We start from the raw sequence: 27,394 nt of genomic DNA, 5'->3' as shown, positions 1-27,394 counted from the left end.
TGAGCTTAAATATATTGAAAATTGAACTTAAAAGTTCTGAAGAATAAAATAAAATTGAACCTAAATATTTTAAGGAATTAAGCACATACATATGTATAAAGTGAAGAAGAACAATATTGAAGACATTGATCTTAAATATTCTGAAGAATAAAACCTAAAAATTGAGCTCAAATATTCTGAAGAATACTTTAGTTTAAATATATTGAAGAATATGAAGGGAAAATTCTGCCTTAATATTCAGAAATCGATTAAAAAAATTTAGATTAAACTCTCTAAAGAATACAAAAGACAATTCAGCTTAATTTGCTGAAAAATATAATAGCAAAATTTAACTTAAATATTCTGAAGCGTGTAAAAGAGAATTAAACAAAATATTCTGAAGAATGCATCACGAAAATTCTGTCTAAAATATTCTGAAGAATTAAAATATTAAAACGAAAGATGCATTCTTATAGGTAAAATATGCTTTAACATTCATTATTATTATTATTTGTTTAGAACCTTCTCTTTTTCCTCTAATTCTTTAGATTATTAAGACTAATAAATTCCTGTTTGTTTTTATTTGGAATATTTGGTGGTAATTATTTTTGTTTTGAGTCTTTTAGTAAATAATTGTTAAAGCGATATTCTCAAACGCCAAGTCTAATGGTTAAATGTTCAATATAATTCGTATTATAAAAAAGCAATTACTACAATTTTTCTATTTCTATAGGTGAGCTATTAATTTAGTTTTGAATTTTTATTTTTAAATTATTAATTATTAAATTTTGTTTTAAATTTTATCTTCATATTATTAAATATACATTTTGCAACATTTTATTTACATTCAAATTAATTAAATTCTCTCTAAGATACATTTGTATCTTCTTGTGATTCTGCTTCATTTGCTGCTGCAGCCCTGTCAGATAACGGCATCTAACTACGTCACCAGCACACAATATGTTTTTTTGAATACATGAATACACTCAGACATTCAAATACACTCTCACACACACTCATAGACACAGACATAGAGACGCACTTGTTGCTCTGGCGACAGCGTGTGAAAATCTACACAAATGCATTGACATTTTTTTTTTTTTTGGTGTTATGCTTTTATTTCTATTTTCTCTACTAAAATTTAAATAAACATACATTGAGAAGAAAAGAGAGAGATAGAGAGTGAGATAGAAAGAGAGATAGAGAGAGAACTAAATAGATTGAGAGAGAAAGAGAGAGAACTATATAGATAGAGAGAGAAAGAGTGATAGAGTAGATGTAGATTTGTCCAAGGCCACGAGTCAGGAGCCATGTGTTTGCATTTGCATCTCGTTTTCGAAGCTTATCTCATTTCATTTGACTCTCGTTGTTTGTTATGAGTTTGGGAAGATTGTAGCAAAAGTAGTTGCAACTGCAACTGGCTGTGGCTGCCACAATTTAAATGTCTGCGGCGTCTGCTCTGCTCATCAGCGCTGCTGCTGACTTTTTTTGTTTTGTTGTTGCTGTTGTCATTGTTGTTGTTGTTGTGGCTGGCTGGCGCACAAAGCGCCTGATTGCTGATAGCCATCAGCAGCAGCAGCAGCATCAGCAGCCAGTCGCAGCGGCAACATGGACAACGATTGCAATTGTTTGGCAATGACAGAGCGCACCTCCCAGACGACGGCCGGTAAAGCAAACAAGCCATAATTAAGTTGCACTCGAAATCGTTGAGGCAACTGGTTGTTGTTGTTGTTGTTGTTTTCGATGCTGTGGTTGTCGATGTGTGTGCCCCACGTTCCACCTAAGTCGCTCACTAAGTCAGTGAGTCAGTCTTTCGCTCTCTTTCCCTCCTTGGCTCGCTTTGTCGATGATCTTAATTCCATTTAAATCGATCAATTTCCACTGACGACATTATTTTTGCATGCCCAGCCCAGAGTGCAACAGCAACCACAACCAACAACCAACAGCGACAGTCAACAGTCCAGAGTCCACAGACAATCGTCTTGTCTCGTCTCGTCTCGCGTCTCTTTTTGGCCGGTTTTGAGTCAGCGCAGCGCTTTGGTTACGTGGGTGAGCTGCCAACAAGTGGAATGACTAAGCGCTCTCCAAAGTCGCTGTGCTCTTGGTCTTGATCTGGGGTCTCTGTTGCCTCTCGTTGTTGACTGTTGACTGGCAGCCTGACTGCGCTTATCGCCCAGTTGTAGATCGCGACGCGCCCTTTTTGTCAGTATTTGCTCTAAAAATAGCCACACAAGGCTGTTAACTTAGCCAAGATCATCATCAACAGCAGGCAACAACTTCGTTATGATGATCATCTTAATTATGATGATGATCGTCAACAGCATAATCAACAGTTTATAATCTAGAGCAGAGCGAGAAAGACAGAGAGAAAGAGACGAAAGCAATGCGAAATCTAAACTTAACCCAATTTGCGGGCCGCATAAGGAAAATGAGCACATTACAAGAAACAAGCGCTGTTTTGTTGGCACAGTTGCAAAGAAAAGTCTGTGAAGAAGAGAGAGAGAGGGAGAGTCAGAGAGAGAGAGAGAGAGGGAGAGCGACATCCTTTTGGCTGTGGTAAAAGCTTCTCGCTTTTGTTCTTAATCAGCGTGGGAAAATCACAACACAAGCAACCACAAACAGCAAACAGCAAACAGCTGTGTGTGACCTTCAAGTGGTGCAGTTCACACCCACAGCTGAGGTAAAACTAAAAAGAAAAGCACCGCTAGGTGGCGCTGCAACTTTAAACTGCAGCTGCAGCACCTGGCAGCTATAAAATTTGGTGCATGTTCGCTGATTGAACACAAATGATACGGAAGTCGGTCGAAGTTTGGAGTTGGAGCTGCTGCTTCGAGCTGCTGGCTGCTAGTTGCTGGCTGCACTCAAGCGCAATGAGTAAAATTCTCACGCTTGGCCACTTGGATTACCCGCCAGATTACATGAAACGCGCCTACACAACAGCAGCAGCAACCACAACTAGCAACTAGCAACCACACAACAACAGCGCATAAATCAGCTGCTGCTGCTGCTGCTGCTGAGACAGAGAGTTAGAGTTGGAGTTAGAGACTGAGACAGAGACAGAGACAGCGACAGAGACAGAGATGGGGACAGCGCTTGGATGGCTGGAAAAAGCCGCCAGTTGTACGCATGCCAAAAGCGGCTTAAATGTCCAAAGTGGGCAACAACAACAACTCGAGTCGATTGCTTTGTGGAAAATGTGAAAATGTGCAGTCAGTGAAAAGTCAGCTGGCCAAGTTCTGCTATGGGAAACTATTCCGGCCAACAACGTTTTGCTTGGCGGCCACCAAAATTAATCATACGCCCCATTAAACGAATGACGTAACCAAAAAGTGTGTTGGCCTTTTTTTTTTTCTTTTTTTTTTTTTGCATGATTCGTGCGCTTTTCCAATAAATTTGCAGCGCACTCATCGCCTATGTTGGTCTTCTGGGCTGAATATTTTTATCCCTCGCTCTGAGTCGACAATGCGTTGACTTCTTGGAAAATTTCGGGCGCAAAAATACATTTCTTTGACACGCCACATAAAATGTTCTCAACACTGCTTTAAAAGCTGGAAATTGTAGCAGACAGATGGCCACAAAAAAAATAAGAATTGGCACTTACATTGAGAAAAAAAAAGTCTGTGAACAATTTTCGCCTTTGCACTTTTTAATTCACTTGCGCTTATTTATTATTATTTATTCCTTAATGCATCCGTTTCATTTCATTCCATTCCGTTGCGTTGCATTTCATTCCGTTTCGTTTCGTCTTTTAAGCCCATTTATTGTTTACTCTTTGCCTGCCCGTTGAAATGTTTATCGGGCCATATACAATACAGATATATATTCACAAAAATATATCCAGATATTTATTCATACAGTGAGCTTGGCATTTTTACTGTGTTGCTCTGGCTCTGACGGTTGCTGTTGCTATTGTTGTTATCTTGTAATATTTATACCCATATTTTGGGTGAGAATTGCGCACTAAACTGTTGTAAAAATAATCGTAAATATAATCGCTTCTATCTACTTGTTTTTGTTTATTATTCAACTGAATTTCTGAAGAAATTGTTATTAGCAAATCATCTGCTTAAGAAGGAAAGATTACTAATGATTCGATAAATGCATATTCGATGAGAGTTGTTCTAAAAATATCAATTAAATTGCAGATTGCAATTTGAAAACTAAATAAAAATATGCTTTAAAAGCTTTTATATAAATCATCAATAATTTCATAGGGAATACTTAATCATATTTTACGTATATCTAATCATCTTATTAACAGATTAAATGATAAAATAAATATATAAATACTTTAAATATATTTTCGAATTAACTTTAAATAAATCAGAAAATAAATAAAATGTTTCATAAGCAATATAAAAGTTTTGACATAATTTGAGCTTTAGTAAACGCAAACTTTTCAGCAGTTTTCGTTTTAATTTAGCCAGAGAAGAAGCATTGAGGAATAAATTGCGTATACGCAATGTTTGCAGCAGCTTAACACTTGCATTTTGTCTGATAAGCTTTAAGTCAAACTAAAGCAAACTCTTGTTTGAATAAATATATATAAACCAACTATTCTTGGCACTATGTTCTTCCCAAAAATAAATTGTTTCTTAGTCATTCTTATCGATGTGTAAATTTTTGCAATACAAAAAAACTTTGACATTTTGATCTGTTATCTATTTGTGGTGAGTGTTTCGCATGTTGAACAACATTCGAAATGTTTTTTGGTGGATTTTTCCAGGAATTGACGCTGTGCATCAGCGTTCTTCCCAATAACCAAGAGCAATTTCCCCAATATTTTTTTTTTGCACTTCCCGTTCGATGATCGAGTCAATTTGTCATCCAATCGTTATGTTTTTCACTGACTTCCATTAGCTATCTGTTGCTTCTTCTTGCCACATGGGAGTGTGCGGGTCGCACATTAACGATGTGTTGAAAATGTGATTCCCCAAGAGCAATAAGTATAAATTCAAATTGGTTCAAATTCACAGTTAAGTCTGAAACATCGAAACGCGTTTCGCTTGATTGCACTCTTCAAATTTTCAAATTCGGCAACTCTCACTAATACAAAGAAAAAAAGCAATTGCCACACCCACTGACAGAACAATGTTGCCACCGAAATTGCACAACAACAACAACAACAACAGCAGCAGATGTATTTTGTTTAAACAACTTGTGGAACGGTTCGTCAATCAACTGTTGTATGTGTGTTTTTCCCATTGCGAAAAATCGGTGCCATCAATAAGCGTGAGCAGAGTTGCCACCCCCACTGCCTGGGCAAAATAAATAAATAAAGTGCCAAACTACAGATTACAACATTTGTGATGTTTATTAATACGAAATTAAGTAGCCAACGTTAACAGCAACATCAGCAGCAGCCAACAAACAACAAAAGCACATCAAGGTGTTTGCTTTGGGTGGCCCACAAACATTGAAGGGGCAGGCATGGGTTAAGGGAGCGGTAGAGGGGGGAAGACCTCAAGTAGCGCTTTCATCTTTTTGTAATTAGGTGCGCGCAGAGACTGATAGATAGCTCGTGGGATACATACAGATTGGATTTTGAATAGCCAGCTACACAACAAACACATATACACACATACATACAAATACATAGAGTATAAGTTTATGCATATATGGGGCAGCGCGTTGGAAAGATGAAAATTAAAACAGCAGCCCAGCAAATGTTTACATATTGCAATGCTGCCTTTGCTACACTTGCAAGCGAGCATAACAAGTTGTCGATGCAGTTTGCGCTGCAAATCGTCATCGATAAACGATCAACAGACTGTGTGAGCAATTTTAACAGCAAGCGCTGTTAACCAGCTGTTATGTTAAAGTCCCATGTTAAACGACAGCGTTTGATTTGTTTGCGTTTAAAAAGAAAAATCATGAATTAAAACTACCGAATTTATGACTATGAAACTTGCTATTAAAAAGAAAAGTATTCAGCAACGTTAATTGCATTATTAATAACTAACCAAGAGTCATTTGCTGCGCTGTTATCAATGAGTGCTGTTAAGACAAGGTTAGGTTAAGAACATTTGACTTGCGTGCAGCTAAAACGAAAATCATGAATTAAATCCAGCAAATTTTTGACTTTGAAAGTTGCCAATAAACATAAAAATATTCAGCTATATTAATTGCATTCGAGCTGATTATTGATAACTGATCATCAGTTTTTGGTGCGTTGTTAACAATGAGTGCTATTAATAAGGTTCTGTTAAGAACAACTTTTGACTTTCATGCATTAAAAAGGAAATTATGAATTAAAACTATCAAATTTTGAACTGCACAAGTTCCTTATATAAAGCAAAGTAATATGGCTATAATATTTGTTATTCGCATTGATGTTTAACGCTTTGAAAGTGTATTGAAACTTCGTTTCGATTTGCGTTTAAAGATTTTAAACGCCAGACGTTGAACAAACAGCTGTCGATACGCACGCACACACACACACACTTCGATTGCTGCTACTTTTTGTGGTTCAGTTGTTGGATTTCATTGCGGCCGCGCCGGCGGGGGCGTTTATAATTAATTGTAATTGTCGTTGAAAGATTAATTTGGTTGCGCTTCAATGGCGCTTCATTGTCGGCCATTGCGCGGTTGGGGAAATCAATTTTATATCGCTTTTTTGTTCAGACTCTGCTGCCGCTGTTTCTTATATCTCGTTTTGGGGTTTTTATTTTCTCCACTGTGGCCGCAACACACATGCACACTCACACACACACATGCACACGCACACACATAAATGTATATTTTATGCTGCGAAAAGTGCAATCAAGTGGTTAGTTTTGTATGCCTGGGAGAGGCAAAGGCAGGCGGCAGGGAGGGGCTAACCTAGGGGCAATCTTCAAAGGGGCAAACGGCGATGACGGCGGCAAGCCAAAGAGGGGGGAAACAAAGAAGGGGGCAGGGGATGGCGGCGCGCGCCGTCTATGTCGGCCCATTGAAATGGAGCATAAAAATTGTGGCTATAAATAAGACCCTGTAGGAACTGTTTAGTTTCTCTCTCTTTCTATGTGTGTGTGGAGACTAGAGGCCTTTATTTTTTTCAAATCAAATTCAAAGTTGTTGCTGCCGAAACATTTCCGCAGATCAAAGTCACAGCTTGACAATTTCTATGGAAAGAGAATCGGGCACCAGCTGGCAGCAACAACAACATCTGCTGGTCGCTGCTTGCTAATTGCTTTTATATCAATATCAATGCCGTAACCTGATAACAGCCACAGTAACAACAACAAATTTTGTGCCTTTTCAACACCTTTAATGGCTTGGGGGGCATCTTTGGCACAATCTTCAAACTGATAATTATCAACAGAAGCAGCAGCAGCAACTGTTGCACCAACTGATTGATATGCAAAAAAAAAGCAGAGCAAAAGTCAGCTCATCTGCTTCTTCTTCTTCTGCTGCTGCCCGCAGCGCATAAGGTGGCGGCCTCTAGCGTTCGTTTTTTGCGCAATCAACAGCGGCGGCGCCGACTGCGAAGCAAAAGGCACACGAAAAAAAAACAACATACATATATTGCAGCCCTTTGATCTCTTCACTGTATTTTCTTTTGCTGTAGTTTTAATTTTGGCCAACAAACATGGCGCCACATGCCGTTGTTGTTTTCGTTGTTGTTGTTATTATTACTGCAGCTCTAATTAGGCGCACACTTTAAATAGGGGCAGCTCTAGTCGCTGTTGTTGCTGTTGTTGTTGTGGGGTGCCTTTCTCTCCCCCCTCTTCATCGCTGTGTCTGTCAGCTCATCGCTCGCTCATCGTCGCGTCGACGGCGTTTTTAAAAATAAATTGCACATAAATTTATGAAACATGAAAGATTTCAAATAAATATTTCATCAGTTTGTCAAAGGGCGAAAGACTCGCAAAGACGCAGACACAGAAGATTTTCCATTTTAAATTAATTAGTTTATGAGTTGAGATCAGAACAATGCATGAAATGCGCCATTACAAGTAGAATACGAAATTCCCCATAAACAAATTGCGTTTTAAAGCTGCCAAAAATGTTGATAGCTAAATATTTAGTTAGTCTCGGCGAACGCAGCAGGAAGCGCCATAAACAAATACAAAAACACACCGAGAGAGCAACAACTACTTGTAGTTATAGCAACAATAACAACAACAACTAATTGCCAATGACATATAAACAATCGCTTGGCAACATTTACAGCAACAAGTTGCTTGCACAGCCGTTTTGGCCAAGTGCAACCAGCAACCAGGCAGCAGGCAACAAAAGTTGGCTCGATTGTCTGGCCAGACAGTCTAGCTGTTGTTGCTGTTGCTGCTGCTGCTGCTGTGGCAAAGCTGGCAATCATCATCATTAGCCACGGCCATTTTTGGGTAAATAGTGCAACCCTCTTTGCATAATAATGTGGACAAGGTGCGCATTTGGTGAAAAGCGCGCAACATGCAACATTTTTGTGTCTAAATAAAGATGCGATGTCGTCCAACGACAACAACAATCGCAACTGCAACAACAACCATAACAATAACAACTTTTGGTAGCAGCAAAGTTGCAGCCTGTTTGGCTAGCAAACCCGGTAGTTGTTGCCACTTCACAGTCGATGGCAAGTGTTTTGCTAGCAAATCGATTAAGGAGGCTAGCGAGTAAAATACTTTTAATAATAATAATAAGACATATTCTTCATTTCCTTAAAACAAAGCTGCTAGTACGTAAAAAGCATTTAATAATAATAATAATAATAATAATAATAATAATAATAATAATAATAATAATAATAATAATAATAATAATAATAATAATAATAATAATAATAATAATAATAATAATAATAATAATATAATAATAATAATAATAATAATAATAATAATAATAATAATAATAATAATAATAATACAAGCTTGCGAAGTAAAAAAAACAAAAAACAAAGCAAGAAAAGTTCTTTTACATTAGGAATTCTTCATTTCTTTAAATCAATGAAAAAGTAAAATACTTTTAATAATAATAGTAATAAGACAAATAAAAAATGCTCTAAAAAAATACTAAGAAAAAATCTTAATTTTTTAAATCATGAAAACATAAGAAGTCATTAAAAAAAAAAACAGAAAATATATCAGCAAAGTAGTAAAATAGTATTCAATCAAGAAGTTTATTAATAAAAATAATCTTCATGATAATATAACATTTTTAAAACGTTTAATCAAAGAAACTAGTTAATATAATAATTTAAATAAGAATACGATGGTAAGTGAAATACTCATATTAACAATAAGACGAATTCTTCATTTCTAAAATACAGGTAATAATAATTATAATCAGAACTATTTTTTCCATCAATCTCATAACCTTCAGAAATCATTTCAATAACCCAGGAAATATATGTACACTTTAAGCATTTATTGCAGTTTAAAGTATACAATCTTTAATCAAGTTGTTGTCTAAATTTTGGTTTGATTTATTATCACGAGTGTAGACTATAATTTGACTTGGCACAAAAGATCATAATATAATGATAATATATCGATCCGTCGAAGAAATAAAACATATACTAGTTGCTAAAAACTATATCTAAATATAATGATCAATTAGGAAAGTATTTCAAAAATTTCAAAATTTCAAAACCAAGCAAAGAAATAAAATCAAAATAAGTAAACAAAGACCTTTAAAAAGAGCTCAATGATTTGCTAGTTGTGACTTTGCCGTGCCTTAATCACATTATCAATTACAAGCTTTCGATAGCACAATCATTTTATGACTATTATTATAGTGTTTATATTCTCGGTTATTTATTAAAGTGTTTGTTCTTAAATAAATAATAAATAAATTTAACATGTGAATACCCAACCAATAGATTGGCCATTAAGTGAATTATTAGCGACTAACGCGACTGAGTACATTACGCATACGCACCGTAAACACACATACAGTGATAGTAAATACGTCATGGGCGTAAAGTTCGTTACTTGATTTTCTGGGAATAACTAAAGTTATCTAAGTAATACACGCCGATAAGTAATGCCAACACAAAAAGCGTATCACGAGATCATTTCAGCACCCACTTTAAACTCTCTCTCTCGCTCTCTCTCTTTCTCTGCATAGATCTGTCTCTTTCTGCTTTTGGGTCGTTCGCTTGTCACGCTGCCTCATTTGCAGTCACGTCAGAGGCGACAGGCGTCAGACGCCGAGCAATGGCCCCCAGAAAAATCCGAAACGAAACGAAACGAAAAATCAGAAAGGCAAACGCAAAGGCAAAACGCAAACGCAAACTTTGGCGTCACATTTTGGGCCAGAAACTGTCATAGACTGGCGCAGATTTATAATGGGGCGCCTAACAACCAAAACAGCAGCAGCAATAGCAATAGCAATAGCAACAACAAGAGCAACAACTACAACGAATAGCAAGAAAATTACTTGGCCGTCGATGCGGCGGCTTCAAAGTTGTTTCATTTTTGGTTTTTCGCCTTTTTTCGGTATTTTATTTTATTTCATTTTATTTCATTTTTGGTCTTCTCTCTTTCTTTTTGGTGGCATCATTAAAATGTACAGAGGAGCTCACAATTTTTGAAATTTATTTCATACGCAGCGTGGGAATTGCCCGTCAATTGTATGAAAGGCGCCAAAAAAGAGTCACACAAAGTATTTTTGTTGTTGCTGCTCTTTTTGCGCATTATAAACGCATTAACTAATGTTGGAATTATAAGACGCCGCGACGCATAAATAAACAATTAAAATTGTTGTTAAGACCACAACACACACACACACACACACACACACACACACTGACAAAATGTCGATAAATGTCGCAAACACAAAGAGAAGCGAGAGAAGCACAAAACATGAGACATAAAACATTGATAAGTGGAACTCATGAGTTTCAATTTGTGGCCAGTTGACAGTTGACAAAATGCCAAGCGAATATATTTTTTGGTTTTTGGCAAACTAAACTAAAAACTAGCAACAAAATGAATATATTCAAATTAATATTTGACAACGAAAAGCGAGATCTTTTTCGCAGCGTACTCGCAATTTTCTAAGTAGTTAAAATGTTCAAAATAATTATGGATAAATCAGTTGTTGGCTTTCGAATAATCCACAAAAATGTGCCATCAAAATTGTTTGTTATATTTTTGATCACATTTTAAGTAAGCGGTCTGCATGTCATTTAAATTATGCGCTAATAAAAACAAATATTAGAAATTTATATATATTTTGTATTTATGAACAACTTTTTCTGCTGACAAATTGTGTGTGCAGATTTTTTCCAAGAAGACTTTTCATTCTTTCTTTTATGACACGTTCCGTTTATAAGAATAATAATAATAATTTCGTTTTTGGGGGAGGGAGAAAATGCTGATTATTAAAAACTATAAAGCTGACAAATGAAAAATACGTGGTTGTATTTAAAGACATTGCTCATACGCACCGTTTGCTATGACTGTCTCTCGTCTCGTTTTGTGGGCTAGTGAGAGCGTAGCGCTTTATGGTCTATGAAACGATCAAAATTTCTACGCTTTGGGCTTAATTGCAACTGGCAGAAACCGTAAAACAGTTGGCAAAGCGCCGTTAACTTAGTTATTTTTTTTTCGCTTTTTTTTGGCTTGTTGTTTCTCTGTCAGTTTGCCAGTAATATTATTTTTTTTTAGTACATGCTGAGGGCACGTGTAATCGCTGAAGTGCAACCATTTGATTTGGCTGCTCGTAAAGATTAAAAGAACTGCGGAGCATTATCAAAAACTTATCAACAAATGCAGTTTTCAAAGAGGGGAGCTCAAGCTCGAGGCCAAGTAATGCAAATTGAATTGATGTTGCTGACGTTGTTGCCCTTGCTACAGCAACAGCAACAGCAACAGCGGCAGCCACAGCCAGAGTCAAGTCAGGTTAGCTGCATGCCTGAAATTATAGCATAAATAGCCGAAGACTGAGACTCAAGACTGAGAGCAACAGGTGCCCAAGAGTTTGCCGCCAGTTGGCAGTTAAGAGTTGCCAGTCAGAGTTGGCAACACGTGCCCAGGGCGATGCTGCCGTGGCTAAATAATTACGTAATAAGTGGTTGGCAGGCAGTCAGGCAACAGGCAGCAGGCAGCAAAGGAGCTGTGGCAACATCCAGCAGCAACAGCAGCAGCAAAACAGGCAATAGGCAATGGACAACAGGCAGCTTGGCCTGTCAGACAAACTATGCCAAGAATTTCATATGAAAGCGCGCGCTGAGTGCCGGCCAAAGAAGAAGTGAAAAGTCTGTTAGCCAGACAGAAAGACAGACAGCCAGACAAGACAGGCACTGAGACCAGCCAGGCTGCTGCTGTTAGCCAGATGGATGACCAAGACGAAAGACAGAAGACTAACGACGGACACACAAAACTTGTTGTCTTCTCAATTTTCCAGTCTGACACGTGTGACTAATGCAGAGTTCCAGTTAGTTAACTAATTCTATACTCGCAGTATTTTCATAAAAAATATATTAACATAAATGTGTGTGCAATGTGCATTAATGTTAAAAAGTGCAACTAATATAATGAACTCGTTTATTTACATTGTTGCAAGGACTTTTTTTTGCATTAAATAAACTATAATATTTATTGGAATTTCATTGCAAATGACAATTTTCAAATTCAAATAATTTATTTTTTTAAATGTAATGTGATAATGCGAAAAGAAAATACAAAAAATAATTGTCGAACTATTTAGTAATCCAATTTTTGTTTTAAAAAATATATAACAAATTAAATTTACAAATTTTTTTTTATCTTTGTAATTTTCATATGAAATTGTGTCTTTTAACAATCAAAAATAATAATTGCTTTAACTTTTAAGTAATAACGATTTTATTTCAAATTATTACCCAATACTATATATTTAAATTTGTGAATGTGAAATATGAAAGAGATAAACTTTCAACAATATTATTATTTCCATTTATTTTTAGAGTTGAACTCACCAAAAATACAAATTGCTGAACTTTTTTAGTAATAATTTGTTTACTTCAAAGGTTTTGCTAATAATAAATACTGAAATTTGTTTTTTATATTTTTTTAATTGAAATGTGAATTTATCTCTTACAACATTATTAATTGTTTAAAAGTATTAAAAGTTCAACACATAATAATTGTTTTTTTGGTATAACATGTTCCAGCAATAAGTATTGCTAAATTTACTTTATAGATTGGTTTTAATTCATGCAAGTTCAATAATGTTAACATTTTTATTATTTTTATTAATGTAATTCCCATATTAAACGATCTTTCTCAACCAATTCACAATGTGCACCTTTTTCTTTTGTTTTCGTTATGGCAAATAATGAACTGGTTCCGTATTAGGGAAAATTGCATTAAGCGCAGCAACAATGTTGCATCTAATGCCCTGGCAACATGTTGCTAGTATGCACTACGTGTTGATGTTGCGGTCTTTGGTTGCGTTGCAGCAACAAACAAAAGCAACCGCAAATAACAATAACAACAACATCGGCAGCAACCACAACAACACAATCAATAATCGCATCGATAAAGATCGTTAAACGAAATGTTTTTATTTTCAAAGCGCTGACGATGACGACAACAGCGACAAAAACAACAACAACAACAACGACAATAACAGCAACATCGATGGCAACGACAACTGCGAATGTTTCGCGGCCTCAGTCAACGGCGACGTCGACGTCGACAGCAGCAGCGACAGCGACGAGTTGGACAATTGCAACGGCTGCCACATGAGTTATGACGACGTCCTCGTCCAGCTGCGCGTTCGCACGCCACACATGCGCAATGGCAATGGCTCACCTGCCCCCCTCTCTCACTCTCTGTTTGTCCCTCCCTCCGTCTGTCCGTCTGTGTGTCTGTTCGACTGGTTGCCACCACGTTGCTGTTGCCGCCCCCTTTTTGCAGTGCGTCTGGCGTGCTGTGCGGTAAATTCGCTTTATGGGCTCCCGACAACAACTTCAACTGCGAATGCGACGACTGCAACGGCGACTGCGACGTCGACTGCAAACTGCTCTATGCTAATTACGTCATGGGGACGACGCTTCGTACCTAATTTTGCATTGTGGGAACCGAAAACTGGAAATCCAAGACACCCAAGACACATCGCGCAGCGACTTTATTTTTTCTCTCTCCTCTCTCTCTCTCTCTTTCTGCTTTGCGTGTGTGTTTTTTCTTCTTTTTTCTCTTTTTTTTCTGCAGCCTCCTCCCCTTGTGTCTAGGCATAAACTTGCTTGCATTTTCCAACTGTGGCAATAAAAAAAAAATAGTAAAGAAAAAAATTCTTCACTGCGGCGGCGGCAACAGTTGCTGCTGCTGTGGCTGCTGCTGCTGTGGCTGCTGCTGTTGTTATTTAAGCAAATGTGTCGCAGTCAAAGCCAAAGACGCAGTCAACGGCGACGCAGACGTTGCATATAATGACTTTTTCGAGTTGCAAGTTTTAGCTTTTTTATGCTTATGCTTTATGCGCTCGCCTTGGTCAAGCGAAGTTGCACGTTGCAAGTTGTCGAGCTGCTGCTGCTGCTGCTGTGTGTGGCATGCCAGCTACCTGGCAACTTGTTGTTATGAGGCTGCCACAAATAATTTGCTGTGTGAAAATAAATATATTTTGCACTGAGCAACATGTTGCTATCGCAAAGTGTTTTGTGGCTGCGTCCTTGACAGCGGCTCAATTATGTCAGGCATTTGTTGTTGCGCATTCGAAAAGCCACCAAAAATTGCATTTAGACACATTTAAATACCATTTAAATAGCTTGCTGCACAAGGTGAAGCAGTTGCCACTGAGTAGCTCAAACAGCAGCAACCAGCAGCCACAGCAGCAAATTTGTTGCTCGCGGCGATGAATAAAATGCTGCACAAAAATGCTGCTAAAAATGCAACTCCAACTTGAAATTGTCAGCTGCATGTGTGTGTGTGTGTGTGAGTAAAGCTTGGGAACCAAAAACAAAAAAAAAAAACTAAACAGACAAACACGCGCTCAGCTTGCCCCAAAGTGGCAAGTGGCAAAGTGGCCAGTGGCTCGCGCAGCCAGCGGCAATTTTAGCTGATTTTCATTGCTGTCGTTTTTGTTTTTTGCTTTTGTTTTTTGGCTTTTTTTTATAGCACACGGTCAGCTTGCCGGCCGGCAACAAGCAAAGAGCGAGATAGAGAGAGAGATAGAGAGAGAACTGCGGATGATTGGCTGCAATTTGCGTGTTTAATAATACACATTTTATATAATTTTCATAAGCGCAAAGTGCAACATATTTGCTGCTGCTGCTGCTGCTGTTGCTGCTGTTCGAGCAGCAGTTGCAATTGTTTTGGAATTTCCGCTCGGTGGCAGTGCCAGTGGCGGAAAATCCCACAGAGAGCAAACGCTCACGCCAAGTGACAAAAATTCATCATAAAACCCAAGGTGAAAGGCGCGCGGGGAATTTCCGGTCTATGAAAGATCTGAGGACATGTGGCATGTGATGTTCTCGATTTACCTGTTGCACGTTGAGATTAGAGTTTCGAGTTCGAAAAATTACTTTTTTCCCACGCAGGTAAGAAGTCGAAATCGTTTGTGTTCTATCAATTGCATTAAGAACGCAATTCAAATGTGGCAAATGCGATTAGCCAAAAGAAACGATGGCTGTCGGCGATGAAGAAGTTGTCAAGACATGTTGCTGAAATGCTGCAACAGCAACCACAGCTACTGTATGAATGTTTGCTGTAATTATGATAACTTTGTGCCTGCAGAAAATGTATGTAACAGACAGAAGAAGGCATCTCCCACTCCAAAAGTAATGATATAGAAATGTCCGTCTGTCTGTCCTTCCATCTGTATGAACACCTAGATCTCAGAGACTATAAGAGATGGAGATCTAATTCTTTCTTGACAGCATTTGTTATGTTTGCGCGCAGATGAAAATAGTTTAAAATTTTTGCTACGCCCACTTCCGCCCCCACAAATTGACAAAATTCGAATAACAAGCGTAATTTTGAAGCTAAAGATTAACATTTTGGTACAAACAATAATAACTATAGTATTTATGATTCCTGTAAATTTTGTTGTGATCAGAAAATTTTTAATAAATGGTTTGATATGGGGAAAAACGCTTCCTTAGTTGCCTTGGCTGACATTATAGTATATTTTGCGTTCTATGGCATATTTTAAGTGGTACTATATCAATATACCAAAAACGGAATCTTTTGAACATTTAAGTGTTTTTGTAGTACATTCATTTTGGTATATTTTGTGAATATAGCACTTTTGTATCTCACAATCGGGCTCACTTGACTACAGATTTCTTACTTATTAAGTTGGAAAAAGGATAAACAAAGTGAAGAGTTTCATGGAGATACCAGAGCAGAACAATTGCTGGACAGTAGCTGCTAATATTCGCGCCCAAATATATTGGGTACTTCCTTTTAAAAGCGGCCAAGCCAAGTTCAAAGCGTTTGCGCCGCCAACGCAAATTGCAGAGTTTAAACGGTTAGTTAGTTGAGTTAGTTAGAAACCATTAAGCTTTCCGACTCTAATATCTGTACCATGGGAAACTGAGCAAATGATGCTGCCAAAAACAAAAACATGAAACCGAATCCGAAACCAAACGAAACGAAACGAAACGATTTCTCAAAATAACTCTTCAACTCTCTTCGAAAAATATCAATCAATTTCAATAAGCTGCGTTGTCATTAATCTTGGCCGCGTGCGCAACTGTTGAAGCGTTTTTCAGTATTTTCAGCATTTTCAACACAGCCGCAAGAGCATAAGGTGATGGAGGAGGGGGAAAGGAGAGCAGTTGCAAGGCGAGGGGGCGGAGACGCGTTTAGTGGAGCAAAAGGTGGCCGAGGGCAATGCGTTTATGCGGGCAGAAATTAAACAGCAAGCAAGGCAACAAACAATTAGTGAACAACCGACCAACCGACCAACAAGATGTATCTGTATCTTATCATTTATCTTAGCTGCTGCGCGGCTATTTATTTGGAATGTGCCGCAAGTGCCGCGAAAATTAACGCAAAATCTTGAGCTGGCTAATTGAGCCTCGGCTCTTTTGGCCAACAACAAAACATGCCAACAAATGCAGAAGAGCATTCGGAATACTTTGTGAAGTTTGTAACCACAAATATGGGGAGTTAAACAAAATTAAATGAACGAAGATAGTTTAGCAATTAAAAGAAATTTTTTTTAGAGTCAAAGCATTGTGAAAGCATTTATGACTTTTTAAAATATGGAAATTCAATTGAAATAAATAAGATAGCTTATACGACGCTGCAAGTAAAACAGATGCAAATATTATAGAATGGAGTGACTATTTTACAAATTGTTGAAAAAAAAAATAAGAAATGATATTTCATAAGTTAGACGAAACTAAGAAATTGTCTCTAAAAAAATAAATATATTAAGTCGACCTCTTATAACATTTTCGTCAAAGGATCTTGAGATTTTGTAGATCTCATTATGAGAATATGAGTTTATAATTATGTTGTTCCTTTTTTAAAATAATAAATACGTTAATATTTAAGTATACAGTAATATTAAAATTTCACATAAATAACAAATATTCAACAAAAAAGCGAAAATAATTACCTCAAACAAGAACTATATAAAAATGTGAAATACAACAAAACTAACAACATTTTTCATCCGAAAAACAATTAATTGAAAATACAATTTGCCACGAGAAATTTGTTAAATGTTCAATTCTATATAGTTTATATAGTGCTGCCACAAATGTAGATCTATTTGTGTGTGTGTAGTGTTCGTACATTCCAAGAAACGGATTCAATGAGTTAAATGCAAAGCATACAGAGTTCGTTATTATGCTAAAGAGTGAAAAAAATGTGTTCATTATGCTTTGTGAGGGGCGGGAAGCGCCACCTGTGGGGCAGTTGCGCTAACTTTGATATCGCCGACACAGATCTGCATCGGAATAGGAATTGGAATATTGAGCAAATGAACTCAGTCAGAAATGAGTGCCATACGTTTTATGCATTTCACACTCGATATTTGTAGCTGGCAAAGAATGAGAATGTGGATGGATATTATGTCACATCCGCTGCTGGAGAGGCAAGGGAGTGGAGAGGGGCTGCCATTAAGCTCGAGTGGAACAGTGGATTGCCATTGATATCGGTCGATGCGCCATTAGCGCCACTTGCGTTAGGTGCAATGCGCGTTGCTTCAAGATGCCGCATCTCTGATTTCCAAATGCGAATTACAGACATCATTTGTAGCGGAAAAGGGGAGGGAGGTAAGGGGGAAGACGGAGAGGAAAGTGCACTTAGAGGGAGGCTAACAAGCATAATATTTTTGGCAAGGCGGCGCTGACGATGATGATGAAGGCGACGACATCGACAGCGACGAAAGCGACGTCTTCCTATTCTCGAAATGCTTTTCAGCTGCCCGCCGATCTTGTTGTTGTTGTTGGCGGGGCCAGAAATAGCGTAAAACTCATAAACGTCGACTGGCAGCGGAGGGTGGGTTACGGGCAGACGGGGAGGGGCTGAGCAGGGCAAGTGGCAGCGAGTGGCGACTCAGTCAACGACGGGCAACGGCAACAGCAACATGCGATGCCATTTGAAAATTTCATTTCATTTCATTTCATTTTGTTTCATTTCGTTTCGTTATAATTTTCTATTTCCCGCATGCCAAACGGCCCCTAGGTGATGCTACCAATGGGGTCCCTCTCCACCCTCTCCTGCACTCCCTCCCCCTTTCATGACTGTTGACTACGCGTAGTTGTTCATTTGGTTTGCTGCGTCTAGCGCCGGCATTCATACTTAATTACCAAAAAAACAAGTAAGAAAACTGCAGTTGAGTGTGCTTGACTCTGAGATACTCGCTAGCCATTTTCAATGAAAGAAAAACAGTGCGACATTATTCTAAAAATATAAGATAAAATATATCGAAGGCCATAAATGGTATATGGTATATATATATAGATATATGTACATAGTATTCCATTCATTGCTCAACCAATGCAAAAACTGTAGGAATATACCATTGAGTACAAAATATACCAAATGCTCAACCAAAGCAAAAAGTGTAGGTACAAAGTTATAATACCAAACAAATATGAAAATTATACTGAAGACTATAATTTGTATATCGATATACTATTACATTAAAGTATACCATAGAGTACAAAATATACCAAATGATCAACAAAAGCAAAAACTATAGCCACAAAGTTATAATACCCTTCTACCCCATAAGTAGCGGGTATAAAAAAACAGAAAGAAAACAACGAGAAAAGTCGAAGAATCGTCGCAGTCGCAGTTTGTTGTATCTTTTCTGGCGTGACGCGTACAACAACAACAACAACAACGTCAAGAAAACAGCGAAAAATCTTCTGACCAGGTAGCCAGAGATGATGAATTGTGGGTGCCGTTGAGTAAGTTTGTCTCTATGCAACGTAGGCGTTGACCTAAATAAATTCTTAGCTGTCTCAGTTGTTGCTGTTGTTGCTGTTAAATCGTTTTCCGCTTGTGCAATCGCTTGCTAAACAATTCTAGTGGCGACAAGTGCAACCAGAGTAGAGATACAGAGATACAGAGACACAGAGAGCGAGAGCTTTGCGCGTAATGCGAAACTCACAGTCAAGGTTCATACAAATGCAATGAAATCTATACTCATAGTTAGATAAAACCACAAATTGATTTTCAATGTTGCAACTTATATGTATTTACAATATAGTATTATATAATGTTGTAAATGGTTAAAAGACAGCGACAGTTGTGCACTGATTGAAGGTGTTGCTGCTGATGCCAGCAACAACAGTTTATTGCTTGTTGCTGTTGTTGCGATTGCTTCTGGTATTCGCTTGGCGGCATTTCGAGCACTGCCAGTTTGTCTCCGCTTTTAACCAAAACAAACAACCAACATCAACATCGATGCTGCTGCTGCTGCTTCAGCTTCTGCTGCTGCTGCTGCTGGTAACGACGAGCACACAAAAGCAAATGATGTTTTATGAGCAGCTAATTTACTTAACACCTCAGCAACAACAGCAACAGCAAGAATAAAGATAAAGCGGACAACAACAACAACAACAACAAAATGAAATATCAACTATAATAGCCCGCGCTGAAGAAATAAAACATTTATTTTTTATTTATTTTTCACATGGCCTTTTTTATATTTGGAGTCACATTTTGTTGTTCGTTGGCTTCTTTGGAGTGTTTTTTATTTTATTTTTGTTTCATCTTTTCTCGTGTGAGAATTGTGTGAGCTGCGTTGCGTGGGTGCAAATTGGCCAATGGCAATATGAATGTGTGTTTGGACCAGTTAATTCATGAAAATACCGATTCATTCAAGTTCGAAGGCATTTTAATTAGTTTCAAGCAGAGCGTAGAAGCGCTGAAACTCCGTCACCGGTGGCGTATGATTAATATTCGAGCCCGGTACAAAAAAAAAAACTGAAAACCGATTCAGATTGTCGCATCTGTAAAGTGTTGATTGGGTTATTTGTGGTTTCTCATCTAGATTGCCAGATTGCGAGATTGACATTGATTGGCTTGACTTCTCCTCTTTTTTTCGGTTTTGTTTTATGACGATCTTCAGCTCGATCTAGCTGGTGATTGATTTGCTTTATGGCCAACAGCTACCAAAACTATATTGATATGCAAATGCCTTTTTTGCGTATGCTGATGAGTGCGTGGGTGTTTAGCTCTCTCTCTTATATGTATATATATGCTTAATTCGTCTAGTTTAAGTATGCATTTAGTGCATGATTATTTCATTTTTTGTTTAAGCGAAAGAGATTTACAGTTAACTCGCGGAAGGCAGCTGCGAAAAAAAACGAATAATGTTTTGTGCTGCGTTTGCGAACAGCACAAAGCTCAAAGCAAAATAAATCAATCGGAGCAGACGAAAAAGTAAATATCCTGTCCCTGCAGTCCCCTCTCGAATCTCTTTCTCTCATGCCATTTAGTTTGCCATTCATTGGCGATTTCATTCATTAAGCTAAAGCTGGAAGCTGCAAAGTTGCAAAGGGAAGCGGGGGCAATAAGTAAATAAACACAAAATGAGCTGTGGCTGAGGAGGGGAAAAGAGAAGGGAAGAGTTGATGAAGAAGAGAGAGATGTAGGGAAAAATTAAGAGGGAGGATATAGGGAAGAGTTGAATGAAGCTTGAGAGAAGAGTTGAGTAATATGAAGAATAAATTGAAGAGAGAAGCAACAATTGCAAGCAAAAGAGAGAGAGGAACAGTTGAGGATAGGGAGAGAAACGGAGAACAGGAAGAGTTGAGTGGAGAAACAGTGAGATGGAGGCAAGAGATGGAAGAAAGATCTGAGTGGAACTATAAAGAAAGATTGAGAAGATTTGAGTGGGGAAATATAGAGAAGACTTCGAGTAAAGTAAGGAATTAATTGAAGAGAGATAGAGAGAGACAAATGTTGCAAGCAGATGTGAGAAGGAAGATATGAAGACACAGAACGTTAGAAGGGAACGAAAAGGTGAAGAAAGAGATGGATGAAACGGAGAGTTGAGTCAGGCCATAGAATAAGACTCAGATGATTTATTAATTAATTGAGAAGTCATGCAAAAATTGCAAGCGAAGAAAGAGAGAGGAAAGAGTAATAAACAAAAAGAATGGGAATGAGTTTGGAACCAAAGATTTGAGGACACAGAGAGATCCAGAAGAATTGCTGAGTAAAGAGAGCATATCGAGTTGTCGAGAGGGAACAGCTGATTGCAGCTGATTTCTGTCTGCTGTTGCTGCTGCTGCTGCAAAGGGCGACAGTGTCTCCTCCCCTCTCTCTCTCCCACCACCTCACTCTCTTGCTGTCTGTGTGTGTGCGCCAGCCATGACGGAAGCCAAAGAAGACGCAGCGGCAGCAGCAGCAAAAAATGAATTAAAAATCTAATTGCGATCGCATTGAAACAAAGCAAAGACGGCAAAAGACAATAAAAATAATAAAGAAGCAAAAAAAGAGGCAACGAAACGCGGCAACTCAAGGCGGGGGATACAAACACACACACACATACACACACTGAAGTCGGGATCTGTGTGTTGTTGGGCGCATTTAGTCGCGTTACAGACGCAAACGTCATGAACCGCAACGCAACAATAATTACAACAACAGCAGCAACAACAGCAACAGCAACAACTTAGGGCTGGGTCTGCCAACCGCAAAGGTCGACTGCAGATGCCAACGTTGACGACGACGACGACGACGATGACGATGACGACGACGAAGGCCAGAAGAAATGAGTTTTCAAAAGTTTTTCCAACTTGGGGAGCAGCACAAAATTAATGCGAATTTAATTAAAATGTGCAACTAGCAACAGCAAACGGCAACAATTCTAGAGCTGAGCTTTTCTTGTTGCTGCCCAGCCACCAAATTGTAGAAGAAGCAGCAGGCAGCAACAACAGCAACAGCAACACTAACAACATTCGCCTGGATGCGGACTTGGAACGGAAAATTGCAATCGTCGGCGCATGTGCGACGGCTCCAATGTTGTATGTATGTGTGTGTGAGAGAGTGTTGCTCATGTGTATTGCTCGTGTAAGTTGCTCGTGTGTGTGTGTGTTGCATAAAATTATTTCGGTCTGGTGGATATTAGCAGAGCGTGAAGTTGGCAAATAAGAAATTCAGCATAAAAAAAGGTAAATTTTCATTAAACAGAAACAGCAGCAGCAGCAACAACAACAACAACATCAAGAGCAGCAGCAGCAGTGAAGAAAAATTGGCCAAGAGAGGCGGAAGAGCCTCTGAGTGGGCGGAAAAGAGATAGAATGCATCGATAAGATTGCTGCACAACATACTTTTGCACAATTTCAATAAAAATGCAAACCTCGAAAGGGATTTCTGCTCGGCAGCCTATCTGTATCGCATCTTTAAAGCAACAACTTTCAAGTATTTCACAAAAATAAGAACAGAAATATGGTATAAAAAAAGAATCTTATGTTACCATTAGACAGAGTTGCAGCTCTGAAGGTAAAAGTTTTCAAGATCAAAACTTAATATAATAGCTTGAGTTTTAAATAGAAGTCTTAGGCAAATGTTGCAAGATAGATTTGTCAATGTAAATGCTGCCTAAACTAGAATAATCTAGATTATGGCATTTTTTGCTTTGTAACATCAGGTTGCCTCTTTTAATTTCACCAAGCAAAATATAATTATAAAATATAATCTTTTTGCAGTCAACAATTAAAAAGCAATACAATATAGTAAAATTCCCTATATTAATTCGAGAACTTATAATTTCTTAACTTCCTCTTCGATAAATATCTTTTATTGAAAGGTCAACATCAGAAATATGCTCTTTGGAACAAATGATTCCATTAGAACAAAGGTATTGACTATGCTTTATCATTCTTGAAGTCTTCGAAGATAAACTGGCTGTGAAAGAAAGCATCTAATTTAATGATAATAATTATGCATTAGAGAAAACTTTTCTAGTAGAACTGATTCTGCATATTGAGTTAACATATTATTAAGTATAACGATGTCAGTTTAACCATTAAATGAAAGTCTAAGATTATTGTAGAAGTAAAAATTGCAGTTCAAAAATTCGTAAAATATAAACCATGTTCAATATTTCTTAGCTGTCATAATAATAATTATTCAGCGAAATGATGATTCGTAGCCACCAAAAACTTTGCAATCATTTCAGATTTCTGAATATTTCGACCTAAATCTTTTCCCTCAATAATACTCTATAATTTTCTTAGATATCTTAAGTTAAAGTAAAATGCAAACTCACCATAAGTTTCATTCACAGCCATTTTGACTGATTCGAGCACCGAGTGCGTGACACGAATCGGCCGTCCGAGGATGGAGAAGTTGCCGGGATTCGTTTGCTGCACGAACATCATGTAGGTGACGTCCGAGGATTGCTCAAGATCGTTGCCACGGACCAATCCGCGTGGCAGCAATCGCTCCCTGTAGATGTCGCATTCACCGCTGCCGTTGCGCAATGCGAACTGCAATCGGACCAACGGCGGCAATTGCAGATCGCGCTGTTGCTTGTACACCTGCAACACTTTCATTGTGGCCGAGAAATTGGCGCGACGATCGGCTGTCATCGATGTAAAGACGCCCATGAAAACGGTGGGCGCTACAAACGCCAGCTGGGCGGGATCACGCGCTGAGCAATAGCGATCAGATCGACAGCGATTTTTATGCTTGCGCGGATGCTTGCGACGCTGTTGTTGCCGCTGCTGTTGCCTTTGCTGTTGATGTTGCTGTTGCTGCTGGTGTTGTTGCTTCTGCTGTCGCTGCTCTTTGCGTTGCTGCTGCCGCTGGCGGCGATGCTCGCGTTTATCCTGCTGCTGTTGCCTTCGATGGTTGTTGTTAGCACGCTGTTGTCGTTGGCTGCCCACGTTGCTGTTGCTGATGTTGCCAAAATCGCGACGATTGCGCGCCGTTTGATCGTTGACTTGGCTGCTCTCTGGCACTTCGTAGGACGCGATGAAATGGCGTGTGATTGCTGCTCTGACTTTGCTGTTATAGTTAAAGGCAACATCATCTTGTGGTTGCTGCCGCGCAGCATTGATGTTGCTACTGCTGCTGCTGCTGCTGAGTTGTTGTTGTTGTAGTTGTGGCAACGCATGTCGCCGCGCTTTACTGCTCAACGCAAAGCTCGGATTGCCGTTGTTGTATAATAATTTATTTATTTGACTATTGATTAGCGTATTTGGAACTTGTGGCTGCTGTTGCTGCTGCTGCTGCTGCTGTGCGTCGAATACTGTTGCTGGCCTTAACTTAATGTTGCTAGTGCTAGTGCTACTAAGACTATTGCTTGGCCGGCTAAGCAGCCTACTTAATATATTGTTGTTGTTATTGTTGCTGTTGTTGTCGCTTTCACTGCTCCCACTGCTGCCATTGTCCGCCGCCAGCTGTTGTTGTTGTTGTTGCTGATACTGCTGTTGCTGTTGGGGCAATGCAATGTAATAGCTGCTTTCTTCAGCTTCCCATAATGTGTGATGTTGTGTGTTTGTTGCTGTTGCAGCTGCAGCTGTTGCTGTTGCTGTGGCTGTTGCTGTTATCGTCGGCGCACATGTGATCAATAGCAACATGTTGCTGACGTAGATTGCTAGCGATATCAATGGCATTTGTTGCAGTTGCGTTTTTAGACTCCATTTGCGCACATGTTGCGCATACATGGCGTCCTCCAAAGTTGTTGTTGCTGTTGCCCTAGCTTTATTTACAATCCCAAAACTCAACAAATCGAATTGCTGTCGATGTTGCTGCTCTTCTTATTGTGTGTTGCTCGAGCTCTCACTTCGTCTTCGTCTTTGTATTCAAGTTGCTCCAAATAGAAGTGACCGATTGTTGCTACTGTTGCTGCTACTGTTGTGGTTGCTGTTGTCTAATCCTGACAATTGCTGTCGCTGTCGATGCTGCGTCGTCGCTGTGCCTTGTCGTATTTTCGTTTATCCTGCAAATACTTTCGATAGTTTCGTAGCATTTTGAGAGACAGCAGCGAGAGAGAGAGGCGCGAGCGAGCGAGATAGAGAGCGAGCTTGTATGAGTGGGTGTGTGAGTGACAGAGACACAGACTGTGAGAGAGGGTGTGTGATTGTGTAGTGTATGTGTGTGTGTCAATGTTTGACAATCGCTAGCATAATATTTATAAGCACTTTGAGATTTTTGCTGTCAGCTCTTGTTCTTGTTGTTGTTGCTGTTGCTCTTGTAGTTGCTGCTGTTGTTGCTGCTGGTGACTCATTTTGGCCCGATCGTCTGCTTTGGCAATGCAAAAATGTATACGTATATCTTTAAATAAATAAATTGCTGCTTGTATTCTTTTTGTTGTTATTATTGTTGTTGTTCGTTCGTTGATTCGTTTTCTCGCTGTTGTTGCTGCACTTATTTATGTTGCTGTTAGAATTATTTTGTTCGCTGCGTTTCACTTGAGCGCCTTGGAGTCGACGCACTGGCCACGCCCCCCAACTCAAAAACCTCTGCGTTAGGCGTAGACTTAAGGTCGTCGCGTGGCGTTTGATTTGAAGTTTTGTTGTTGTTTTTGTTTTGTTTTGTGATTTTTGTCGTTGTTGCTGTTTACGCGTTTTTCACGACGTTTTTCACGCGCGCGCGTTTCGTGCGCGTTTCGTTTGGCACGTTCGGCTGCCGTCGGCAATTGCCGATTGGCTGCTTCGTCTCGCGTTCGTGTGATGCGATGCGACGCTTCGTTCGTGTCGCTGTCGCCGTCACAGTGTTGTTGTTGTTGCGCTGTTGCTGCTGCTGTTGTAATTGTAATCCTCGCTGCGCGCGTATCTCACACAACAGTTCGATATGTGTCTGTGTGTGTGCTTCTTTTCGTAGGCTGGCCAGCCCCCCGATAATGCCTCTAGTGCTTGTCTCGCCGTATACGCGATCTGTCTATATAGACATAGTCGTAGTCGTAGTCGTAGTCGTTGCCTGATTCACTGTCGAGTGTTTTCTGGCACACACATACAAGCGAACACTGTCTCGGTTGTCGCTGATGACGATGGCGATGATGATGATGTTGCTGTTGCTCGTGTTGTTGTTGTTGATATACCAGACACAGACTAACACACTAACACTAATACAGAGACGCGTACGCAAGACACACACACCCGACGAACACAACACACACGTTTTCTAATTTTAGACAAAAGTAATTATAAAAGAAAAAAGCAGAGCAGAGTGCGCCGCGTTCAGCTCATACGCATATATCTTCTACTCTGCCTAGATATATCTACAAATATATATATGTATATATATATATCTATATACACGCACACACGCGAATTATAACTGTATCGGTGTGTATGTGTGGATTATATAGAGGATCGTCACAGCAAGTACATATGTTTGTATGTTGGAATATTGCACACGCACACACTAAATCGATCTCGATCGTTTTTTATATAGCAATATATATATATATATATAGTATATATGTGCTTGTGCAGACAGACGATGTCAGTTGTTTGCTGGACGGAGGCAGAGACGAAGTTCCCTTTGCGGATTTTCCGTTGCAGTTGCAATTTCTTGTTATTGTTGTGCAAAGTTTTGTTTTCGTCTTCGGATTCTCGTTCGACTTTTTTTCTTTCTTTTATTCACTTCACTTAACGCCTGACTGGGCTTATCAATGCAATCATCAATTCAATATCAATACGAAATCGAAAGTCCTTTCATGATCTGACGAAATTCACGCGACTTTTTTCCCACTCGCACTTTGCAAATCGAAGTCGAATCGACAATCATAAATTAGTTAGATCTCGTATCGCGTACCGTAATCTTTATCATATATATTTTTTTAATTCTTTATTTTTTTTATCTTTGCACCGATTTAATTCGAAAGCAATTCAAATTCAATTCGAAATCCACAAACACAGGCAGCCTCAGTGTCTCGGTCTGCAGTTTGATTTGACTCAATATAAATTTTTCTTTCTTTTTTTTTATCAATGCTCCTCAGTTTCGGTTTCGATTTTGGTCTCTGAAATGTTTTTGTATCTTTCGCCGTTTTTGCCTTTTATTTTTGCGGTTGCCGACACGCGCGTATCTGACCCGTTGCCGTTGAGTGTTTGCCGCGGACTAACGCCAACACGTAATTCGGCACG

The 27,394-nt window shown here is 38.9% G+C and overlaps 1 protein-coding gene across 5 annotated transcripts in view; it reads right to left on the bottom strand.

Moving 5' to 3' along the window:
- The window catches only part of LOC133841793 (protein vein), a 44,523-nt gene extending 17,129 nt beyond the window's left edge, over positions 1-27,394 (bottom strand). For all 5 annotated transcript variants that reach the window (XM_062274524.1, XM_062274528.1, XM_062274525.1 and 2 more), the window contains exon 1: positions 23,569-27,394. In XM_062274524.1, coding sequence (XP_062130508.1) covers positions 23,569-24,970 — 1,402 coding nt within the window. In that variant the 5' untranslated portion in view covers positions 24,971-27,394. The remainder of the gene's footprint in view (positions 1-23,568) is intronic.

Source organism: Drosophila sulfurigaster, chromosome 3 (genome assembly GCF_023558435.1).
Source record: "Drosophila sulfurigaster albostrigata strain 15112-1811.04 chromosome 3, ASM2355843v2, whole genome shotgun sequence".
In the NCBI taxonomy this organism is placed as follows: Eukaryota; Metazoa; Arthropoda; class Insecta; order Diptera; family Drosophilidae; genus Drosophila; species Drosophila sulfurigaster.
Note: the sequence above shows the minus strand (reverse complement) of the source record. Positions and strands in the feature narration are given on the sequence as shown.